This window comes from Strigops habroptila, chromosome 1 (assembly GCF_004027225.2).
Source record: "Strigops habroptila isolate Jane chromosome 1, bStrHab1.2.pri, whole genome shotgun sequence".
Classification (NCBI taxonomy): domain Eukaryota; kingdom Metazoa; phylum Chordata; class Aves; order Psittaciformes; family Psittacidae; genus Strigops; species Strigops habroptila.
The window spans coordinates 120,901,251-120,913,428 of record NC_044277.2 but is presented as its reverse complement, the minus strand read 5'-3'; the positions used below and the strand labels follow the sequence as shown (position 1 = coordinate 120,913,428).

General features: G+C 38.2%; 1 protein-coding gene across 3 annotated transcripts in view; it reads right to left on the bottom strand.

The window, feature by feature from the left end:
* CDK14 (cyclin dependent kinase 14) overlaps window positions 1-12,178 on the bottom strand; it is a 318,486-nt gene that overhangs the window by 144,528 nt on the left and 161,780 nt on the right. For all 3 annotated transcript variants that reach the window (XM_030491797.1, XM_030491816.1, XM_030491807.1), the window contains one exon: window positions 8,879-9,002. In XM_030491797.1, coding sequence (XP_030347657.1) covers window positions 8,879-9,002 — 124 coding nt within the window. The remainder of the gene's footprint in view (window positions 1-8,878; window positions 9,003-12,178) is intronic.

Genomic DNA, 12,178 nt, shown 5'->3' with positions numbered 1-12,178 from the left:
TGCAATAAGAAGAATGGGAGTATGTTCATGGCTCTGGGAATAAAAGAGATGACATCTGAAAGTCTCCTTCTACCTTACTTCCAATGACCACAGAGAAAATAGTTATATGATCTGACATATTATGAGCCATAAAACCCAAGCGTGGGAAAAGCTGAACTGACCTTGAAGGCACATTAGGCCTGGGCACATTTAACAAGGTGAAGATCTAGCCAGCCATTCCCCCTACCATGTCACACAAGAGTCACACAGCAGCATTTCCTCCCCATGCAAAGTGGTGGTTGTTCTTACATCGCCCAGATACAAAGCTGCTGATTCTTGATCTCCCACTTTTAATATTGGAACTTTGGGTCTTTCAAATCATAAGACCAAAAGGTCAAGCTAAGTTTGGTTACTTGTAACATACATCAGGGTAGCTATGTGGAGTTAACATTTATTTGTACAGCTCTTTGTAACTGTAACTCACTGGAGAAGTGTTAAGTACTACTAAGACAAGCAGTGCCTGACCTCTTTTGGCTATCATGAAGGCCAACTGCTGAAGTGGAAATTCTCATCTTAAGGCAGGTAGACCTGAAAGTGCGATTTTTATTCACATCAGTACGAATTATGCATCTATAAATATATTAATATAGCCAGCACTGTGTCCTTCAGAAGAAATGAAAAAACCCTGCATAAATTATTAAAAATTACCTAGATAAAATGTGTCTATATTGCAGTAAGGTAAGCTTTTAAACTGTCTGGGGCAAAACAAACGATGTTATAAATTACAGAGCCATCACTTCTTCAAAATGCAATCTCAATTATGGAATTATTTCATATTGTGTTAAATAGCACATTTCTCTTAATGAACTGCCAGCCTCTGTTCATGTTAATCTTTTTCTTTGCATATCAATTTTTGTTCTGACTGATGATGAATTGTTTCCTCTTTAATCTACACCTTTTCCAGTTATCCTTTCATTTCCACATTGCTGATTATTTCCTGTGTAAAATAAATCTTCATAACTATTAGCACATTAATGAAATTAAAATTATTTTAAAATTTGCCATAATTTTCTCAGTATATAATCCAATACATTTCTTAAATAAGGAAACATTAAACAAAACCATCATCAGACCAAGAAAGCAAAGACAGAAAGTACTATGGGATCAACCATATATTGGCTATAGCTTTACCATGACTGTAGTAGTTGTTTTCCTCTCTAACTGCTGAATTAGAAACAATCAGAAACAACGGAAGCTTCAGAGCAGTAGAGTTTTACAGAAAGTTCAATAATTTAAATACAGGGCTTGTACCCACAGTAGTCAAACTAAGGCTGTAACAGAAGCAAGATGTGTAGGAAGAGAAAATGTTCTCATATAAAACTGATAGGAGAACACATGACTAAATAAGACTTTTTTTTTTTTTCCAATTAAAAAATCCACTTGTCATTACTGCCCAGATTTTAAACACATCTACACATTCATTTTCATGGATGGATCTCTCTTGTACAGTCAGCAGATCTCAGTTCTCCATGTTTTTTGTGCAATTATCACATAACTGCCTGGTTGACACAGGTGGGGAATACAGGACAACAAAAATAATCATGAGTCTGATAATAATAAGATCACAGTCATCACTGAGCTATCTGCAGTACAGATGACATCTAAATCCCATGTTCTTCTTAAGTACAAAACACTGAAACAAATTTTTCATCACAGTTGTTTTAATGGTGTCATAACCAACTTCCTTTATTGCCCTTAATGGGTAATTAAGATGCTTTCCTCCTATTTAAAGGCTCACTATAACTCTAACTTGTAAAAATGGGAAACTGGATTGAACCCACAGTAACCTGAGAAGCGTTTAACAGGGGACCCATTTAGTGAGTCACACCAATCTCCAGCTCCTTAATGGTTTTAAAAAAAGAAAATAGAAATTTCCTTTTCAGCAAATAATCCTACACAGTACTTCTCAGTGGGAAGAGTGTAAGTTACAGCATCGACTTCAGTAATAGTGAAAAGACTGGTATATTTGAAGAATTTTAATTTCAACTGTTAAAAGCAATCATTGAAGACTGATACAGACAAAAATTCAGTGTGTCTCTGCTCTGTATTTACTGTTAGTAGAGAGAAGTCAAAGTCTTAGTTGAAAACAGAACCTCACAGTTTTTGCAAATTGCTGTATCCACATAGTAATCCTGTGTCGAATCTACTCTTTCTCCATAGGTTACGAAACCCAATTGGTGTTCATAAGGTATTATTCTTGCATTGACTCTCACAATGGCAAACTTTGTATTTGTATTTACCTGATACCTCAATAAAACCATCAGATCTATGAAGCAAATTAGACGGGAGGTCCGCAATGAGAATGACAAACCAAATAGATATGAGAAGCTAGGAGTATCTGCAGCGGTACTAGACCACACATCCTCCTACAGCTTCAACTCTAAACCAATGCACAATTCTTCAGCCCAAATGCTACAAATCAGATCTACCCCTCTGCACTGTTGTCACTTGAAATTTCCTGCCACATACACATCTCCTCTCCGCTCTTCACTGTAGATCTGGGCAAGATGAGAGAAGGTCACAAGCCCAGCACATGAAGCCCTTGCTCCTGGGTCCCACAGCTACCTATCAGCTCTGCTCCTAAGCTCTGGCCCCTTGGCTCTAGAAAGCAACAGGGATGGCAAGGGCTTTTTTCACTGACTCAGTAGCGTGCAATTGAGATTACACCAGGACAAATGCACAGAGAGCTCTGCTGCTCCAGATCTCCAACACAGCTGCCATTTTGAACAGCATTATCACCTTCTGCCCTCAATGGAAAATGCTGTACTTACAGTTAATTACAGAAATAACTGTGTTTCGTACAGACCTGCAACCTAACTTGGGTTTGAGTAGCCTGAGTTTCACTTTCGAAGTTCCCACTTCCTTTTTTAGAACTGAATCACAACACTCTCACTGAAGTAATCTTGATTTCTTGATATTTATTACAAATGGAGCCCTCAAAGAAACCCATTACTGACCTTCCTGGGGGGTACAAGAACAAATTCTTCAGATTTCAAAGGCTGTAAGGCTGTTATCATAGGGGAACAGGCTGCACCCAGGAAACAGCAGCCTCCCACAGGGATATGGGAAAGAAATGCCTTTTCCACCTCTGTTCAGTTCAGACAGGGTGTTAGAGGGGACTGTGGGCATACATTTGGGGTAAGCTGGTTCCCTTTATCAGCAGCAGCCTCTGGTAACAAAACTCCAGACACCTTCCACATTTCTACAGCCCTGAAAAGGCCTGCTGTTGAGGCAGTCGGAGCCTGCTGTGAGTCAGCTGCATCAGAAGTGATCCAGGCTGCTCCTACAGCTCATCCCGAACGCCAGGCGGCTGCAGTGCCATGGCCCACTGTTCCTCAAGCTCATTGGAAGCCAGAAGATCAGAGGGAGACAGCCTACATAACTAGAGATGCTGTCAGAGGAGTTTTGAGAACAATTTCATCAAGCACCTCTGACAATATGAAATACCATCTCTTCAGGTACTATGACAACTCCTTATACCAGCATCTTCAAGAATTGATACTCTGTGGAGCATTTACACAGGAAAACATAGCAGTTATCCATGCAAGCAATCGTTTATGCAATCCAACCTTTCACATGAATCTTATATGGTACATTACAAATAAATTCTTTATGGGATTTTTACTGTGAAAAAAAGAACTAATTTTTTTTCAAGTTGTCAACATAGCTTTAATCATTTTAACAGTAAACTATGCAGCAATATTCTTGTCCCCCATGACATATCTCCGAGATGCTCCCCACAGAAAAATCTATATGGAAATTCATGGAATCCTCTTTAATACTCAGCTGTAGTTTTAAACTGCAACTCCATTGAGTATAATTCTCTTTATTACAAAACTCAAGCCTCTTGGCTCCTGCTATCTATTATTAATCATCCTATGTATCTAGAAGGATGCATGGTTTAATCACACTTACATGATTCTTTCTTTTACTACATCACAGGGCTTTATATTAACAGAACTCCGAAAGCTTAAGGCAGGATTTCCGCCATAATGCAGGCCTCCTGTAGCTCCTTACTCATCCAAGGAGATCCCCAAAGACAACAAAAAGCTGACAGGAAAAGCTTCAGGTCAGTGTTATTTGGGAGAGTAAAGCAAAGACATTTCCATGAAGATTGTCGTGCTGTTTTTCTCTCCAAAGCCCCCTCCCACTGTCCAGAAAGAGCAACTCTGACTGCAAGAACAAGCACTAAAGCATTAAAGCACTAAGTTCCTGATGCTCTTCCTCATTCACCTCGCAACACTAGAATTCACTGCACTGTTACCACAGTTTGAATATTTTTTAATGGAACAAAACTAACAAAATATTGGGGTAGGGAACAGAGAGAAGGGGAAATTTCTATTCAAGTCTTAAAAATAAAAAACTCAATTAGCAACTTCTCCTGTCCTTGCAAATTATAGTCAAACTAACAATACCTTCTACACCTGCTGTTTCATACTTTGAAATTGTATTTTGCACTTCTGCCTCTCAGGTGTGTGCATAGTCATATATTGTAACTTGGGGCCATGGCATAGAGAGAAAGTCTATGTGACAACACATAAGGTCCAGGCACTTACAATAACTGCACAATCCAAAACAGAGACCAAAAAGGTCTTCAAACTTTTCATCCACCCTCTCTGTGCAGTTCACTTCTCTTGCAGGCAGAGCAGAAAAGACAAATGGCTGCAGGTAAGCTTCACAAACAATCAGTCCCCTGAAATACAATCTCCAGCAGCAAGTTCATCAGCTCACAGGTAAAGCTGGACAAGGGACCTACTATTAATTTGGCCAGTTTCTCTCAGCCTCAGAAACACTACCACTGCCTCACATGCTAGTCAAGCTTAAATATTTTGTTCTCTACATCCATGCCCTGAGGATTTTCTCAATGCATCCAAAGGTGATGTCAGCGTGCCTACCCTCAAAAGCTATGGAAATGTTTGTAAGAAATTTATAATAACAAGTGTAACTATATATCTTACAACCCAGAAAGCACAAAATTATTCTAACTAAAGGATGTATAAGAGTAGGCATACTATGATCAGGTTAAAGGTCCACATTGTCTCTGGAAGAGTCAGAATATTCAGCTGTTAGTGGACGTTTTGGGACATAAAATAAGAAACAAGGAACAGAAAGAGTAAATCCTTCCTGGAAATCCCACATGGAAGGTAAGACCCACCTCCTACCTGACTGTTATCAGCTATTTAGGGACCTTGTGCTGGAGTTATTAAGTATGGATGCAAACATAAGTGATTAGCCAATCTTGATTTATAACAGCATAGACAATAGCTAAATGCCAATACCCAGGCACTAAAACCAAAAACAAAACAAAAAAAGCATGGTATATACCGAGTCACTGAGCCACACAAAAAGAACTTGCTTAGTCCAAACTGCCAAACTGCTCAAGGCTTTGTCGTGTCAGTGAAGCATACACATCCAAAAGCCAATAAATGGATCTGTATACAGTGCAAAGAAAAGCTACAGTGAAGAAACTACTAACCAAAGGCTAAGAAACAGCTACACAGCCCAGTCTATGCAGTAACTAGCATAAATCAAAAGGCTTTATTCATTTAAGTTTATAATCATTTATGGTGTTGCTCATTAAAGATTTTTAATACTTCATTTCTCCTCAAGTCAGACATATGTGCAGGGGAATATAAACAAACCCATAGACAGCTAAATTCACATCACAGGATCAAAAATAATTCTAGCACTTCATTTCATAAGGAGAATTCCTAATATACTTTAATTTCCTCTGGAATTTTAATTAGAGTGAAAACAGAATGCAGGAGTGGAGCTCAAGGACTATTTTTCATAGCAACAATTATTCAAGTTGCAGTCTCCCCTATTATATCTTCTTGAGAAAGCCATTTTTAATAGCTCATCCATTTTTAATTTGATAAAGCCTCTATGTTCTGTTCTCCTTTTTCATTTGACTGCTGAGTCTTCTCATAAATGTTCATTTCCTAGCAGCTATAGCACAATGAACAGAAAAGCAAACCGTCATTCATCTGAACAAAGACACTCCCACACAGTGGAGTATCTATGTCTGGGAGCCCTGCTGTAGAAAAACACATGCCCACAGTTATTCAAAGATTCCACTTCAGCTACAGTGCAATGCACTGGCAGGTATGAATAGCCTTTCTTTTACCTTGTTTATTCAAGAACTATGATCCACTACGGCCTGCTTTTAAGTATTTGATATCCTACACTGAGAAGATTAAATAAGCCTGACACCAAATGAAAAACTTTGCCCGTGCTGTTGATTTTTTGTAAACTTATGAAACCAAAATCTGAAGGTCTTGTTCTTAGAGACTAAAAGGCCTTTGCTCTAAGATTTTATATTTATTGTGCTACCAAAATCAATTCTATCTCTGACAGAAACTGATTTCTTGATAGGTCCTCTCCTGCCTTGACTGCATTTGAAAGCAAAACCCTCTCTAATTTCCATACTGCTCCTCATGTAATTAATCAAATATACAATCTAAACTGACTTCCTTTCCAAGCACATTATTGTGAACTAGTCATTCACAGAAGAAAAACATAAAGAGAAACAGGACTGTATTCTACATCTTGTTTAAGAAGAGTCTTTTATACTGGAAAGGTGGAAGATGGGCTATAATAATACAGCTTTTAAATAAGTAAATATGCACAGGGGTGCACGCAGAGAGCACATGGGTGTGCTCTTATTTCTTATGTCTCCAGTGAAAGAAGTCATGACCTTTCAGACTTTAACCTCATCACTTCTAATTTTTCATCTTGGTTCTCAGAAGAGAAATTTAACCCATCTGGTTTTCAATTTTATGAGGTCATGAGCCATGAAAGAAAATCTAGCTTAAAAAAAAAAAATTGAGATACATAATATTCTCCCAGTGCATAAGAGAATCTACACAGATGTTTCTGTTAGGTCAGGAGAAACTTTTAAGAGAAAAAAAAATCCTCTCCACAATATTACACATTCATATGTCTGCTACTGGGTGTTTCTGTTTGGTTGTACTTAAGCATCTCTAGTCTCTCTCTCAAAATAATACACAATGGTCAACTTAAATTCCCAACAACACAAAACTAGGAAAATCCTGCCTTTGATGTTATCACTGGGATATTTAACGTAGTGCTGCAATGAGGCAATAATTTCATCAGAATGATAGTTACATGTCCTACAAGGTGAAACAAACGTCCCACTCTTTCCTCTGCTTTATGGCAACATCTGGCAATACAACCAGAGAGAGGTCAACCTGCATCTGAGCTGGACGTATTATTGATTGGTTTGCAAGTCCAGCAAGGCATTTCATAGTGCTGGGTTTTCTGTTCTCTAAGAAACACAGCTGCAAAGTTTGCAGCCTCCCTCTCCCTGGCCACAAAAGTCATAAAGCTTCAGCAGCAGCACCACCACCAAAAACCCCCACACCGCATGAAACATTTTAGGTACAGAAGAGTTGCAAGATCACCTACAGATTTTTCAGTATCCACCAAAGCCAGAGCACCATTATCAGAATCTCTTGAAGGACTTGTAATAGGGTGATACTTGGAAGTCAGGTAAGTTCACAGTGTTTTATACATATAAATGATACATCAAAACTAGTCATCTCAAACAGCACAGCACCTTCAACAGAGGACTAACTCATATTTCATTGCAAAAACACTTAGATATATGAAAGAGGTGAATCATTAAGAGATGAAATCTTATAGTAAAATGAAACATGCAGGAATGCTTTCTTTAAGCATTCTTAAAAACACTTCCGACACCTTTCAAGTTTTGAAAACAGCAACAGAAGATGGTATTTAAAACCAGTTAATAATTGTTTCTAATACTATTTCTCTAATTGCCTTACAAACCAAAGGCCAATCAAGTTCTTGTGGACTGTGTCCACCTGAATTCCTGTTCTTTTCTCCAGCATAGCAAATACACATTGAGCTGTTAATTGCAGTAATGCTAATTAAAAGACAAAAAAACATGACTACATTAACAGTGAAATTGCCAATTAGCACATACGGCTCCCTCATTACTGCTGCTGCATGAAACCTGAAGCCCGATGTGGATAGCAGTCATAAAAATAAAAGACATTTTTAAACAGCCAATAGGTCACATTTTCAGCTTACTTCAGAAGTTCTGCTGGAATCAGTAGCTGAGAAATTGACCTACAGGAAAGAAATTCCTACAACAGTTTGCTGAAACCACTAAAGAAAAATATTGCCATTTTCCACATCTGCATTCGCAATGGTTTTCAGAGGAAAGAGTACTTGCCCTGGTGTAGCCACTAGAAAGTAGCTTTTACAAATTAAAATTCAAAACCAGCAAAAATGCTGACATTTCAGTGGACAATTTTCCGTCGCATTGTACTCCACATAAGGCTTCCCCATAAGGGACTAATGGATACTGAAAGCAGTCTAGGTGATCCTAGTGTCCTTTATTCTTGAACAAACAATTATTCTTGTATCCTTCAGTCTCCTTCAATGACCATTTAATGAAGGTTAACCCAGATCTCCACAACCCTAGAGCTGATTCCATAAAGTGATTGTGCTCTTCATATAGTCTGTATTTCCTTAGATCTATCTCTATCTCTTTTCTTTTTTTTTTTTTCTTTCTTTTCTTTCAGAGGTCTCATGGTAAATAAAACTGAAATACTTTCAGCATTATCTTCCTTGTGAGAACTGGAGTATATATTTGTTTTTTACTTGCTCCCTTTTAATCAAGCATTTTGTTGACCATAATCAATTTCTTCACTCAGGAGAAAAATGTGCAATTATCTACAATGAAGAAGGTGTGTCTAAGGAATAGGGTGGGGGGAAGAGAAATCAATGGAACCATCTGTCTGACATTCCTGCAACATTATAAGAGACTTGTAATTAACTGCTTGCCTACCAAAGTCTGCCAGCTTTAACTCCCCCGTGTCACTGATCAGAAGATTCTGTGGTTTCAGGTCCCTGTGCAAAATGTAACGCTGGTGGATGTAAGAGAGTCCTCGCAGCAACTGAAATAAAAATAACTGAAAAAGAGGGGGACAAAAAATGACCTCTGTTAATATTTTGCATATAACCACAGATGATTTCTTCACAATATGCAGGGTGCTTGCATATTGTGGTAACATTGTGTCAGAATTCCTCCCAAAATGGCGTTAATTCCCACCCAAGTATAACACAACAAAATTTCCACCTAAAAATATGTATTTTGCAAGGACTAACCCCATCCTCCAAACCCTACTGTGTCATAGATGCAATATGCCTGCTTTAAAAAGAACAAGAACAACACAACCATGTGCAGAAGACTCAATTTCTACCAAATTATAATTATATTCCATTTACCCATATGGCCTCAGAGATTAGGTGGTAGCCTGAAGACAGATGTGTATCTTCACTAATTATAGGAAACAACAGTACAGGGTGCATAGGGATGGGGAGATAAGGCTGGGGGATGGGACACTGGAGCTAAAGCAAAGAAGAATTTAATATTACAACAGTAATATGGGCAGGAAACCTGCAAGTGTTATAGGTTTTCTCCTTCAAAGGTTTTTTTAATGGGAGTTGCTTATGTATTTTTCATCAGGAAATAATAATTCTCACTGAACCTAAAGATGGCTTTTGAAACCTACTTATAATAGTCTTTAAAGTAAATTTAGATAGGGACCTAACTCATCCCCCATGTTTCTTCTAACCCTTCACTATACTCTGCAAATGCTTTCCATAGAGCCAAGCATTGATATTGTGTATTTTTGTAATTTGTAATTATGAACAAAGACCTGGATGATGGAGATCTTTTGTCCTCTCCTTTTCATCTCCTCTCCCATCATTCTCCTGCATTCTTATAAGGCACTCCTGTGAAAGGCTGTGTTACCCTCATGGATTTTGTCAATACAAAGGGTGAATGAATGTTTCCCAGGAGTCTTCTTTCCAGATTTGAAAAATCTCCACTAATATACATACTCTTCATGTTGAAATATGCAAAGAAATACTACAGTTCCCAAATGGGAACACAACAAGCCTTTGCAAAGCCAAATATGGAGGATTCAAGAGTGTACATGGACCTTGTGCCTCACAGCTCAGTGGCTGGTGAAATGTGCTCTCTCAGAAGATATGGAAACCACACCAAAGATTTGGAACAAGTCAGCCCGAGCGCATGAGAATTTCTAATTAATTTGCAACACAAGCATCCTATTTAGTGACTGGTGAAGTGAGGAGACATTATAAAAAGGGTTACAAAATCTGATTATAAAAGAGAATAAAGGCTGACATTAAAGAAACAGAAATGTCATGTTACTGAAGTTGAAATGAACTTAATTGCATTTCATTTTTTCCCTGAGTGCAGACACAATACACTGTATGTTTAGCTATTTAGCCAGGGCACAAAGAGCCATATCAATCACCTTCTTGCCAGGGCTGGGTCTAACAATGTGCTGAGGAAACCTAAGAGCAAAATAAAGAAACAAAAGAAAGAATAGCAGGAAAGTCATAAGTAACATGCGCATTCCTTTTTGAATTGTGGTTAAAATGGAATTCATGGTACACAAAAACTATTTTAATAAGGGCAGGAAGCAGAAACAGCTTTCATTACAGCTTAAAATACAAATTAAATTCTGTGAAATGACTTCAAAATATTATTTTTTTAAATAGAAGGACAGGGAAAATATCCAGTTTACTAGGCTAAATCAATGGTATTTAACTTCAAACATTATCTTTAAATATGCAAAGAAATTTCAATTATCATGTTATCTTACAGCAGCATAATCTTTATAACTTGAAATATATTTATTAATGTGGGCTTTCTTTTAGCTTTAATGCAAAGAGTGAAGTGACTCGATGGGACACACCAAGGACAAAAGCCAACAATTTCATAGCTAAACATGATAACCATCTACTCTTGAGGACAGCTTTGGAACATAGTTTTATTCCAAACTTGTAGACATGCCGTACTCATCAAGTACTTCCACAAAAGTCAATTAATTCACTTACATACACTGTATCAATTGTTTCCTCCTTGGAGGGAGATCATGAAAGAGAAGGGGAAAAAAATCTCCCAGAATTCATTACAGGGTAAACTCAGCCATTGTTTTGTTGCTTTCTCTTTTCTGCTTCACCTTTGTTTTTATTTGGTAACATTAAATGGGAAAAGATTTAAGTGAAAACATTAGCCTAGTGCCCAGCAGTAGAGTATTCTGCAAACCACAGGCCCTTTGGGATTGCCTGGGCAGAGAGAACAGTTAAACAGGCTCTCCATTCCCAGTGGTTCCCCACTCCACAAGAAAAGATGAATTGGAAAGAACTGTTTCTGACGCCTCAGGAAACACTTCTGCCTTCTCACAGTCAAGTCCCTTCCCTGTCTTTGAGGAAAGCCCTCTCCAAGAAACCCATTCCCCTTCAAGACCCACTGTACTACCTTCACAAGGACAGAAATGAATGCTAGATGAGGGATCATCACCTCTTACCCATATACCTTATGTGAAATCGACATACCACCTAACACGGTCGTACTCTGACCTTACTTGCTCCTTCCTCCACCTTGCTCAGTTCTGATCACCATGAAACCTCAACCTGGGGCTTCTGCAAGGGGACTTGAACAAACAACTCAACTTCCATCTCCCCAAGGCCACAGGATGGTAGCCCCATATCCAGAGGACAACTCTAAAAGGAGTCAATGGCAAATTCCATATGCATTTCAATGGGTTGGTTGCGAGGGTAGAAACAATACAGATTCATGGTTCCTGATCTCTTATGTTAGTAACTTGAATATTTGCATGACCATACACAAGGCAAAGTGTGAAATAACCTGTAATAAACTCGGACATCACTTGTGTACAGTTTGTAGTTTATTAGTAAGAGCAGAGGTTTGGTATCTCATCACAATGCCAAGGGTCATTGTGATGAGTTGGAGAAGATAGAAAAAGGGAAAGGTATTTGTCTCTAGAAGTCTGATTTTCCACAAGGCTTAGCATTAGGAAGCTCAACACTTTACATTCAGACCAAAAAAAACCCCACAAAAATGAATACTTGTCCTTCTGGCCTTACTTATTCATTATAGCCATGAAAAAAAAGCCAAACCTTTTTTCCCCTAACAGTTACAGAGCTCTTATTTTAATGAGCAACATATTTTAATGAAGAATTTTTCTCCTTTGTCAATAAGAAATATGCATGCAGGTAAAAGCATGCAGAGTTTCACGGACTATGATTT